The 13,140-nt window shown below is 40.3% G+C and overlaps 1 protein-coding gene across 2 annotated transcripts in view; it reads right to left on the bottom strand.

Annotated features, from left to right (window-relative positions):
• The window catches only part of polrmt (polymerase (RNA) mitochondrial (DNA directed)), a 132,293-nt gene that overhangs the window by 40,036 nt on the left and 79,117 nt on the right, over window positions 1-13,140 (bottom strand). For both annotated transcript variants that reach the window (XR_013889492.1, XM_080212775.1), the window contains exons 14-15: window positions 4,993-5,079; window positions 1,314-1,427 (exon numbers count right to left, since the gene is read on the bottom strand). Coding sequence is in view for 1 of the 2 variants with exons in the window: in XM_080212775.1 (XP_080068901.1) it covers window positions 1,314-1,427; window positions 4,993-5,079 (201 nt within the window). In the remaining variant the exon portion in view is untranslated. The remainder of the gene's footprint in view (window positions 1-1,313; window positions 1,428-4,992; window positions 5,080-13,140) is intronic.

Below are 13,140 nucleotides of genomic sequence, written 5' to 3'. Positions count from 1 at the left end.
CTAGCTGAATGTCAGTCTTTAATTGGTCATGAAACAAGATGTGTGACAGTATTGCCCTGTGAGAAGAAATTAGGTAGATTAGCCTTATATCTGTAGTTTAGAAGAATGGTAAACAATCCAATTAGGATTCTTAAGGGCGTGACAGGGTAGATAATGAGAAAGTATTTCCTCTGGCTGGGGAATCTAGGGATTGTAATTTCAGAATAAGGGGTTGACCATTTAAGACTAAAATGAGATGAGATTTGTTCTTTCAAAAGGTTCCCAACCTGAATGAGCTGTGGATGCTTTGCCATTGAGTTACTTAAGATAGATTTTTGTGTACTACGAGAATTAAGGGTTATGGGGATAGAGTGGGAAGTTGGAGTTGAGGTAAAACTATGCATAATCTGACTGAATGGAACAGTAGGTTCAAGTGGCCTACTCCTGCACTTATTTCATATGTTCAGTATTAAAAGTAGCAATGTAGAATTGTCCACTATAGTTTGAAAATGGGAAAGCATTTTTGAAAACTTCGAAATATCAGAACACTTTGAAGTTGTTGAAACAGCAACAGAACCTGTGATGTTATTGTTTTAAGAGACTATTTTGAGGATTGGAGAATAGTAGACCAACTTCAAAGTTGAGTGTTATTAATCTGCCAATCACCAATTTCTCAGAATTACGCAGTATTCCATTATTTAGACACACACTACAGTTATACTTTTGGCAAAACAGAACATTTGCTAAGCCAATTTAGTTTTATGGATAAAAGGGTTAGAATTTGATTCCCAAACATAGGTGAAAACCCCATTCAATAAAACTGAAATTTGCTTTATGTCAGCACCCTTATCTGAGACGTTAAAAGGGTTAAAGTGTGAGGAGAAGTTCCACAGAAAAGGCTTGCATTCCACTAGATTTTAAAAATTAAGGGGTGATCCAATTCAGGTGATTAAGATAATTAAATATCCAACTGGATTGATAGAGAGATGTTATTTCACAAGAGCTGGAGCCCAGAGAAAGGAAACATAACCTTAATGTTAGGGCAATACCTAAACGTTCAGGAGTGATATCAGGAAGTGCTTGTTCACTCAAAAGATTTGAAAATCTAGAATGCTCCCTCTCAAAAAGCTGTTGAAGCTAGGCCAATCTAAACTGTCAACATTGAGATAGATTTTTGTTACAGGTAAGAAGGAATACAATTCTAAGGCAGGTAAATGGGGTTGAGATAAAGAGCAGCTATGATCCAATTGAGTGGTAGATCAGTTTATCAGATTTTCAAGTACATTACTGTACAGTGCTTTGCATCGAAGTATAATACATTGTACAATACTTACTAGTGTATTCCTGGTCCTGTGGTAAGGTTGCACAATTGGTAGTCCCAGTGGTGTGATCCACTCCACCGAGCTTCCTGATTTTGAAATTAGTCGTGCACTTTCTGTCAACCAGTCCTCGGAGACAAAAAAATGTTTCAAGTGAACATATGGGGGAAGCAACAATTCATTGCAGACATTATTATTGATATAACTTTGAATCAGAAGTGCAACTGGCCCCAATTATGAAATAAGATGGGAATCAGTTGGAATGCCTGAATAATATATTATTTTCACAACCTTAGGCGTTTCGATATGCATTTTTGCTTATCAGTGTGATTGCGGAGCCAGAAGTACTGCTCAAGAGTGGAGAGATCTGAAATGCTTGCCATTTGCATTTTAAAACAGCAGAATTCATTTATAACTATTAATAAATCATGATTTTCTCAATCATAGAAATAACTTGCTGCAGTGATATAGAAAAGCTAGTTGTCTGGATTCCTGACACAAAAACAGCAGGTTCCACAAAGACAGGAAAATGGCGTACCAGTTTTCCTGAATTAAAACGAACGATAAGCAAATATATTTTTGTTGAGGATCTATAGAGAGTCTGGAATTAAATTGCTGAAGTATCAGTGATTTTAATTTTAGTATGAAATGCTGTTCGAGGCATTTAAAGTAATTGTAGGTGAAAGAGCAAGTCTGAAATTCTGGACATATAATAGATTTTCTTGTTCTTAAAGTTAGGTACAAAAACTGAGGCCTGAATTTTTGCATAGATGGAGAGGTTTTCCATCTCCGCAAAAATGCTGGAAGAAATCAGAATCTGGAAGTCCCACACACAAACCTGGCTTCTGCCATTTTCTAAACTGCACATCCGTGGTTCACTGAAACAGCTGCCTATATGAATCAAAAGTTGCCTCCACTCATGATTTTGATGAGGCCTCAAATCCAAAGGGTGTGAGTTGGACTTGGTTGGAGCAGACTTCCCCCAGGTACGCCAGTTTCCTCCCACATTCCAAAAATGTGCAGATTCGATGGATTGGCCATGCTAAATTGTCCCTTAGTGTCCCAAGATGTTTAGATTAGGGGGATTAATGGGGTAAATATGTGGAGTTATGGGGATAGGATCTACTGAAATGCTCTGTCGGAGACTGAATGCAGACTTGATGGGCCAGATGGCCTTCTTCTGCTCTGTAGGAATTCTATAATTCTATGAATGGAACATGGGGAGTGCATGGGTAGCTGAGAGGTGAGGGATTTTTAAAAAATCTTAATCACTTTCTTAATAATTTCAACCAAGTGCCAGAACACGGAGGCAGGCTGTCTGACAAGGTTACCTCTACATCTGGCGGCTGCTACATTTGACTCGGAGGTGGTTGGCTTGAACTTTAATCAGCTCACCCACTCTGCTGGAGTAAAATCTGGCCTTCCTGTCCTCTTTTTCTTGGGTCAGATTGGCTGAGCCAGGGAAAATGTCCTATCTCTGCACTCCCAACCTGGGAGCAAAAATCCAGGGTTGGGAATGGCAAGCTGAACTTGCTTACATTATATTAAAACTGCAATTTTGGTCTTAACCATTGAAAATACAGCATCTTTGGGTTTCACATTATCCACCTTGTCCTTCATCTCAAATAATTTTAACACCAACTATTCTGAAGCAGAATTATGTAACATTTTCATTACGATTAAAGTAATGTTTTGATGTATATGTCAATCTATACCTCCATCCAGCTACAAGCTTAAAAAAATTTCTTGGGGAAGTTATTGTTTATGTCACATAATAAAATTTAAAAAAATGTTTTTGTTCAAATGGATTAGGCTGAAAATGCACTGGTAAGTGTGGAGATGAGCCAACTGATCCCTGAACTGAGATGAATTAGCTGCAAATGCCTCACCAAGTCAGCAGTAAGTGAATGGCAGGCTTTCAACTTAAATGGTAGCTGAAGCCTGTCTGACAAAGCAACAGAATTTGGTAATGACCTTGCTATTTTATCACTTTGTTTAGTTAAAGAGTTAGATAAATATACTAAACTCAATATATTTATTGTACCTTCAAATTACAGGATCGTAATCAGAGTTGAAGAACTTGGACATGATTGTCAGGTATTAATTAATGGACCAAAAAGGGACTCGGCAATACTTTAAAGGGTTTGTTACATATTTATTTGGTTGTATGTTTACTTTAAGAGCTGGTCACATGATTTGGTGATGTCATTGGGATGTTTTACAGGCCCCTGTTCAGTTTCATGTCTACCCCTTCAGACAAAAGCTCTTAGAATAAGCCTTGTTGTTATTATGAATTTATACGTGCGAACCATATCTTTTTCTTCTTATTTAAAATCCACAACCCCTGATGTTGTTAGTGCATTGCAAAAAGAAAACTGGCGACGAGGATGGGATGAGGACGGCTTCTTAAATTGATGTGTTAACGCCTGTTGGAATGAGTGACTAGACTACCCCCATCATATTGGTCATGAAATCAGGTGGTTCAGTTCATATTTGTGGTGGTTTTAAAACAACTATAAGTCCAGTGTTGTATAACTGAAACAAATTATTTATGGATGTGCAGTAGAGCTCCAACATCAAAGGAGGTAAGTGTTACATTAACTCACATCCAAATGTTGTGCAGGCAGCTTTCACCTTGGATGACATACATTTAAATGTTACATTTTTCTTGTTAGACAGTTTAAATGTATTTCAGAATATTTTCCGATTTTTCACGAAGAAACTGGCAACGCAGATCAAAAGCTTTTAAGATTTTCTTGGGCACCTGTGTCTGCAGCGATATTTGATGAAAATTGGCCTCATTTCCCACAATTATTCTGTAGGTATAGCTGGCTTTATGTCAGTGGCAGATTTAGAGATACCTATGTACTTATAGCTCTATTACATTGTAAAGCCATTGAATGCTGAGAGGTTTGTGAAAATATACCTATGTTTTTCTTTACATTATTTTAATCAGCTTATTTTGTAATTATGGTTGAACTATGTAAGTAAATCAAAATTAGTTGGTTAGCAAATCTTCCCTTTTGATTATAATGATACTTCACGACAAGAAACATAGTTTAGGAAGACAAGGAAGCAAAGGTTACTCAAATGAAAATGTAAGAGCATATGGACCAGGACATGATTGTGCATCCAACAATTTGTTCATTCACCCAAGGATCATGAAACACCCAAAGCAAAAATTAGACAATGTTGACTTGTTTCAAAATAGCACAAAAGGAGACACAAACTTCCACCCACTCATAAGCTTAGTTATCTTTAACGCACAGTACCAAATTAAGTTTGGATGGCAATTACAATTCCCAGAAAGTATTTATATGCAAGTTTCTAGACGTAGGGCAACATATATTGTTGCATATATAGTTTTAAGTTGAATGTATTGAAACAATAAATAAATTTAATAATTGTCAGACACATCAGTGCCAGTACATTTTTCAATCTGTTGTTAAAAATAATAAAGATTATATTCAACATTTTTTCAGGCTAAGGATTGGAACTAGCCAATGAGGCAAACAGTTGCCTGCAATATTTTAGTGCACACCTGCAAAATAATCTTTAAAACAGATGATTCAGATCATTACATTAGTGAAGGAAAGCCGCAATCTTGCTTTAATTCCCCTCCCTTCTTTCATTGCAACCAAAAAAAACCACATTAAGATGTAGACATCAATTTTACAGTATTTAGTGAAATTACCTGAATTCCTCTTGTGCCAGTGAACATCTCTTTCAAGCTGCTGAAAACCTGCTGCACCAAGTAATGAGAGGCATCCCACACATAGTCCTGAAAATTAAGTAAAGTTGAACAGTTCTATTTAATTTTCTACTTTCATTAAGGTTGGTGCACAAAGCAAAATAAAACCCGAGTTCACATTAGGCACATGAAGTGCACATCTACAGCTCATCAATCCAGAGCTCCGTGACCTTACTGGCATATGAGGCTCCTGTGATGAAATCACCAGAAATTCACTTTGTTTTGAAAATAAAATATCAATAAAAACAACTTCTCAATATTACCTAATATTACCTAATATAATTTTATTTATTCATCACAGCTGTTCTGGGCAAACACAGAATTCAGTATTTTTATCTGACTTTGTACATCAAAAGCTGATCGCAGAATCAAAGTATATGCTGTCAAGTGTTACATAGAACATAGAACACTACAGCACAAACAGGCCCTTCGGCCCACGAGTTGCACCGATCACATCAACACCTATCTATAACCCCCAATCCCATAAAACCCCATATACTCATCCAGAAGTCTTTTAAAAGACCCCAGCGAGTTCGCCTCCACCACCACTGACGGCAGCCGATTCCATTCACTCACCACCCTCTGAGTGAAAAACTTACCCCTAACATCACTTCTGTACTTTCCTCCCCGCACCTTAAATCTGTGTCCTCTCGTAGCGACCATTTCAACCCGGGAAAATAGCCTCTGAGAATCCACCCTATCCATTCCTCTCAACATTTTATAAACCTCTATCAGGTCGCCTCTCAACCTTCGTCTCTCCAGGGAAAAGAGACCCAGCTCCCTCAACCTAACTTCATAAGGCATGCCTCCCAGTCCAGGCAACATCCTTGTAAATCTCCTCTGTACCCTTTCAATAGCTTCTACGTCTTTCCTATAGTGAGGCGACCAGAACTGCGCACAGTACTCCTGTCACAGGCCTGACAAGGGTCTTATAAAGTTACCTTCAACATAATTTTGCCTCTTCAATGGAAAATGAGTTTTTGTGTAAGCAACTAGGGCAAGTTTAGCTACATAGATCTATAAATGTTTACTGTTTATTTTTCTGCAACAGTTTATCATTTTAATAGGTTTCCTCACCAAAAGATTGCTTCATGAAGTAAAAGAACATGAGCAACAAATACATCACCTGAATCCAGAATACTTTGCAAAGAAAAATGGTATATTGACAAACAACACAAGAGCTTTTGCAAGCTTCACTTGTGTATTATCCCGACTCATATCTACTGTGTATTGCTGTCGAAGCTTTTTGTCTTATACTCATCAGGACAGATACAGTAATGTCAAATTTAACTACAACTGTATTCTCTGGAGTTTAGAAAAATAAGAGGGGATCTCATTGAAATGTATAAAGTTCTGGACAGATGGATACAGGAATGATGTTTCCTCTGACTGGAGGGTAGTTTAAAACAATGGTCATAGACTCAGGATACAGGGTACGCCACTTAGGACTGAGACGAGGAGAAAACTTTACTTAGAGGGTAGTGAGCCAATTGAATTCTCTACCATAGAAAGCTGTGGAGGTCAAGTCACTGAATATATTCAAGGAGGAAACAGATAACTTTCTAGATTGTAAAGGTGCCAAGGGTATGGAAAAAAACGTAGGAGTATGGCATTGAGATAGAGTATTAGCCATGATCATATTGAATGGCGGAACAGGGTCAAAGAGTCAATTCACTTACTCTCAAACCTATTTTCAGTGTATCAAAGGAAACAATAATTTATATTGCCTGAGAAAAGGGGTGTTGATTGCTTTGCCTGCAAAGGACAAGTCTGTGCACAAGAACACAAGTAGCTTCTAGCAAGTGTATGTGAGCTACCTTGTGAGCCCAAATTATGAATCTTAAATTGGTTGTTATTGTAATTTTTAACACACTTGGGATTGTTCAGCAAACACTGCCCAATCATAGAATCACATCTAACATCAGACATTATGAACAAAGAACAAAGAACAACACAGCACAGGAAACAGGCCCTTTGGCCCTACAAGCCTGCGCTGCCCATTTTAACACTGAGTGCCTCATTCCAATCCTCCTCCTTCCTATGACTTTTGTCTACGCCTCTTGGACTCCACAATAAAGGGGTGCAAATTTAGAGAATTATATGTGCACCAGATTAAGGGAAGTCTAACTTAGGGACAATTTGTTAACACCAATCAGCCTAAGAGCACATTTTTGGGGTGTGGGAGGAAACCGGAGCACCCGGAGAAAACCCACGCAAGCATGGGGAGAATGTGCAAACTCCCACACACACCGACCCAGGTCTATGTATCTGCACAACGAACAGTGATAGTCACTGAGCTGTCGTATTGCCCGTCAGTTGGTCCAGTTTAAGCGTACACTAACGACGTGAAGCACTAGGCAACTCTCGAAACAACATCCAAGAGCAGCCCTCGCACGACCCACCGCGTGTATGCCCCTTGTTGGCCAACAAGTCGGACCGAATCACCTGTGGATGTAAAAAAAGACATCAATCAACATACACAGCCTATTCAGACATTCACGGAAGATCCCCAGAAACTGAAACGTAAGACAGGTGAGCCATAAAATATGTTGGACGGCCCATAGGAATCTATTGATTCCCAGGAACGTCCTGAGGCTCTTGATCCTTAACTAGAACAACCTCTTGTATCCCTCCATCTCTAGTCTGCTCATATGCCTATCTAGGTAAGCCTTAAACAACTCTAGCGTGCCTGCCTCCACCACCCTACTTGGCAGTGCATTCCAGGCCCCCACAACCCTGTGTGAAAAACCTCCCTCTAACATCTGAATTATACCTCGCCCCTCTCACCCTAAGCCCGTGGCCCCTCGTGATTTTCGTATCCAACCTGGGAAAAAACTTCCCACTGTTCACTCTATCTATACCCTTCATAATCTTATACACCTCTATTAGATCTCCCCTCATTCTCCGTCTTTCCAGGGAGAACAGACCCAATTTGCCCAATCTCTCCTCATAGCTAAGACCTTCCATACCAGGCAGCATCCTGGTAAACCTCCTCTGCACTCTCTCCAGAGTGTCCACATCCTTCCAGTAGTGCGGCGACCAGAACTGGACGCAGTACTCCAAATGTGGTCTAACCAACGTTCTATATAACTGCAACATTAGACGCCAGCTTTTATACTCTATACCCCTTCCTATAAAGGCAAGCACACCATATGCCTTCTTCACCACCCTCTCTACCTGTACTGCCACCTTCAAGGACTTGTAAACTTGGGGGCCTAGGGGTCCTTCTGTGTTTCTATACTCTTTATAGTCCTACCATTTATTGTATAACTCCCCCCTACATTATTTCTTCCAAAATGCATCACCTCGCATTTATCTGGATTAAATTCTATCTGCCATTTCTCCACCCAATTTACCAGCCCATCTATATCCTGCTGTATTGCCCAACACTGCTCATCTGTTTGTAATCTTTATTAATGATCTGGATGAGGGTATAGTTGGGTGGATTAGTAAGTTTGCTGATGACACCAAAGTCGGAGGTGTGGTAGATTGTGAGGAAGGGTGTCGAAGTTTGCAGGGTGACTTGGACAGGTTGCAGAGCTGGGCCGCGAGGTGGCGGATGGAGTTTAATGCGGAGAAGTGTGAGGTAATCCATTTCGGTAGGAATAACAGATGTGTTGAGTATAGGGCTAACGGGAGGACTTTGAATAGAGTGGAGGAGCAGAGGGATCTAGGTGTATGTGTACATAGATCCCTGAAAGTTGGGAATCAAGTTGATAAGGTTGTTAAGAAGGCGTACGGTGTCTTGGCGTTTATTGGTAGGGGGATTGAATTTAGGAGTCGCAGCGTCATGTTGCAACTGTACACAACTCTGGTGCGGCCGCACTTGGAGTACTGTGTGCAGTTCTGGTCCCCACATTACAGGAAGGATGTGGAGGCTTTGGAGAGGGTGCAGAGAAGGTTTACCAGGATGTTGCCTGGTATGCAGGGGAGGTCCTATGAGGAGAGACTGAGGGATTTGGGGTTGTTTTCACTGGAAAGAAGGCGGTTAAGAGGGGATCTTATAGAAACATATAAGATGATTAGAGGTTTAGATAGGGTGGATGGTGATAGCCTGTTTCCTCGGATGGAGAAAGCTAGCACGAGGGGGCATGGCTTTAAATTAAGGGGGGGTAGTTATAGGACGGATGTCAGGGGCAGGTTCTTTACCCAGAGGGTGGTGAGGGACTGGAATGCCCTGCCTGCTGCAGTTGTAAATGCGCCTAGTTTGGGGGCGTTTAAGAGATTGGTGGATAGGTTTATGAACGAAAAGGGATTGGTTTAGATTAGTGGGTCAATGTTTTTTTTTAAAAATAAGACTGGTCGGCGCAACATTGTGGGCCGAAGGGCCTGTTCCGCGCTGTAATGTTCTATGTTCTATCACTATCAGCAAGTCCAGCCATCTTTGTGTCATCTGCAAACTTGCTGATCACACCAGATTTTGCTCCTGAACTGTATTCTAATGAAGTCACACAGTTGAATTCAGTTTTAAGAACATGTATGACCAAATAAATGGTGTTGCCATGTGATCCTCTTTAGCTCTCACTTACATTTTTGCCAGTTTTCACAAAGAAATGTTTTTAATCAAATGATTCATGACCCCCAATCTCTTGACTATTTCCAAAATGTAGATAAAAGGTTTGCTATTACATTTTTTCCTTTATCCTTAGATGGGATGTGGGTTTTGCTAGCCAGGTCAGCATTCATCGTGCATCCCTAACTGTCCTTGGACCGAATGGTTTGCTACATTTCAGATGGCAGTCAAGCGTCAACCACATTGTAGGGGTCCAGAGTCAAAAGTAGTCCAGACTGTATGAGGTTGGTAGATTTCTTTCCCTGAAGAGCAGTGAACCAGATGGGTTTTTACAACAATTAATGATGGCGGTCATGAACATCATTATTCTGTACATGGGCAAGTTACTAGGCCCAGTTGGAACAAATAACACCCATATAACTCAACGGGGGAAGTTTACTGTAACTGTGTGCTCTGTTACACTTGAAACAAAATTGGGCTTAAAGCCTGCAAACCTGACTGATGATGTCTTCAGTGCTCACATGACTCAAAGAATCATCAAATTCCTACAGTGCAGAAGGTGGCCATTTGGCCCATTGAGCCAGCACCAGCAACAATCTCACCCAGGCCCTATCCCTGTAACCTCACATTTACCCTGCTTATCCCCTGACACAATGGGGCAACTTAGCATGACCAATCAACTAATCCGCACATCTTTGGAGTGTGGGAGGAAACCAAAGCACCCGGAGGAAATCCACACAGACATGAGGAGAATGTGCAAAATCCACACAGTGACTCGACGCCAGAATCAAACCCAGGTCCCTGGCACTGTGAGGCAGCAGTGCTAACCACTGTGCCACCCCATCACATGACTCCTCTTGAAGGGACATTATCCCCAAATAACATACACCAATTTAATACATAACAATCATGCCCTTTCTTTCCAGCAACACTCATGTTCTGTACTACCATATTTATAGCAATATACTGAAAGGTCATCTAGAGAACAAACAGTAACCTTGTACAACACTAAATTAGGCAGCTGCAAGTTGTGTAGACATGCTAGATGAATTATTTTCCAGTTTGATATTATTTACTTTCATCCTTTATCTGCAGCTCTTAAATTATTTACTATTTACACTTATGAACAATCTCTTAATTTCGGGCAGCAGGCTCCTACAACTGGCTTCAGTGTTTCCACATTGAGAGCAGGAGACAGTTACACAGCAACCTTCTGCTGGAAAGCGGACCTTCGGACTTCAGATGAAAATTGGATCTAGCAACAGTGAAGGAAGGGTAATATAATCCCAAGTCAGGATGATGTGTGGCTTGCAGGGGAATTTGCAGCTGGTGTTCCCACTCAGCAGTTGCCCATATCCTTTGTGGTAGAGGTTGAGGTTTGAAAGATGCTGTTAAAGGATCCTTTGAGAGTTGCTGCTGTGCATGTTGAACATAGTACATCTGTGGTGGGGGAAGTGGGTGTTTTAAATTAGTGAATGGAATATAACAGGTGGATGTCACTGCATTTCTTGAGTATTGTTGGAACCGCACCCATCCTGGCCAATGGAGAATATTCCATCACACTTCTGACTTGTACCTTGAAAATGGTGGACAAGCATTGGAGAGTCAGGCAGTGTGTTATTGGCTTCCAAATTCCCAGTTTCTGGCCTGCTCTTGAAGCCACAATGGCTGATCCAGTTCAGTCTCCAGTCAATGGAAACACATGTAGATAGTGGTATACTTAGTGTTGAATGTCAGGTGGAATGCCAAGACAAGATGGTCATTGCTTGGCACTTGTATGCTGTGAATGTTTGTGTTACGATCTTCATGGGGAAACCATAAATTAAAATAATTAAATTTACTGAATGACCCAAATGAAGAAATTACTAACTAGATTCCACTTTTTGTAACTTTTGTTTTAACATGAATCGAAACCAACTTAAATTAAACTTGAAAGAACAGGCAAATGATACTTGAAATAGAAGGGAATCATTCACTTTGATACAAAAGCACATGTCTCACAGTCATCAGCATTTCCCTTCTGCACGCGTGACATTACATAGCTACACAGTTCCACAGTATGTTCTTTATTAATACAAAGTAGGTTTGAAGTCCTACTCAACAAGTTTTCACACCCCAAGATCCATGGGTATGATCATCATCATCAAGGAACAATTTTATGGAAATTTCTCTCAGGTCATGACAGCCCTGATGGTGTTAGAGTTCCTTTTCAATTGACCAACTGGTAACACATCAGTTCATGTCTGGCCACTTCTGGGAAAAGACTCAGCTCTTTATCATCTCTAAGCTATTCACAGCTTTCTAGGTTTTAGACATTTATTTAGTCAACTTGCACAGAAAAATCCCGACTTCCTTCTGGGAGAGATTTGCTTAGTCTCCTCAAAATTATTCAGTATATTCTTCTTTCGGTCTCAGTCTGCTTTATCTTTGTGTCTTCACTCACACCTTCACCTTCCATCTCCTTTGCTTCTAGCTCTCTGTGTTTGGCTGGATGGGATCTGTTTCCTAACTTCCTTCCAGTTGGTACTGCTTTCAGGTTGGCACAGTGGCACAATAGTTAGCACTGCTGCCTCTGAGCTCCAGGGATCTGGGTCCAATTCCCACCTTGGGTCACAGTCTGTTTGGAGTTTGCACATTCTCCCCGTGTCTGCATGGGTTTCCTCTGGCTGTTCTGATTTCCTCCAACAACTCAAAGATGTGCAGGTTAGGTGTATTGCCCCTTAGTGTCCTGGGATGCATAGGTTAGAGAGATCAGTGGGGTAAATATGCAGGGTTACGGGGATAGGGCCTGGTTGGTGCAGGCTCGATAGGCCAAATGGCCTCCTTCTGCACTGTAGGGATTCTATGATCTATGATCTAATTGTCATGTGGACCAGTATTTCTTATTCAAGAAAATTACAACTGATCCCTTTACAATTGATGAAAGAATTTTGAAATCATTTCAAACATTCTAGAAAACAATTACAAATTCCACAGATCTTTTAAGAAAACTACAAATTATCCTTACTGTTTTATTTCCAGGTTGAAAGTACCCCACCCCATCCCTACCCCAACTGATACAACTTTGGAAAAAGAAAGGTTTAACGTAGTAAAGTTTTTATAAACAGTAATGTTTGGGTATAACTAGTTCTTAACATAAGTAGCTTAGCACATTATATTTTACATGGATAACAGCAATATCTTGTATTTTATGATGCAAACTTCTAAACAAAAAAACACTTTTATTTTGCAATCCCATAAATCTCAATATATTCATCCAGCTTTAAGACATTATTAATGTCCATTAACTGGACATTAACAATCACATTGTTTTGGCTGACAACATTCACTAATTTCAGTCTGAGATAGCCAACTCTATCAAAACAGTTTCTGGTTCTGGGTTTTCATATTTTCCGGTTGCTTTTTAAAAATTCTGTACTGGACTTCTAGTCAGGACCCTGGGTTGACACTTGTGATGGGCTCAAATGTTTCACAATTTGCTTGGTTTGGTTAACTTTGTCATGAACAACATTACTGATTGCTTGCAAAGCATCTGTTTTCTGGGTACTGATGGCTGTGAACTGAATCCAAGTCATTCC

This window comes from Carcharhinus amblyrhynchos, chromosome 26 (assembly GCF_965287045.1).
Source record: "Carcharhinus amblyrhynchos chromosome 26, sCarAmb.v2.hapA, whole genome shotgun sequence".
Lineage (NCBI taxonomy): Eukaryota > Metazoa > Chordata > Chondrichthyes > Carcharhiniformes > Carcharhinidae > Carcharhinus > Carcharhinus amblyrhynchos.
This window is presented reverse-complemented; position numbering and strand designations above follow the sequence as displayed.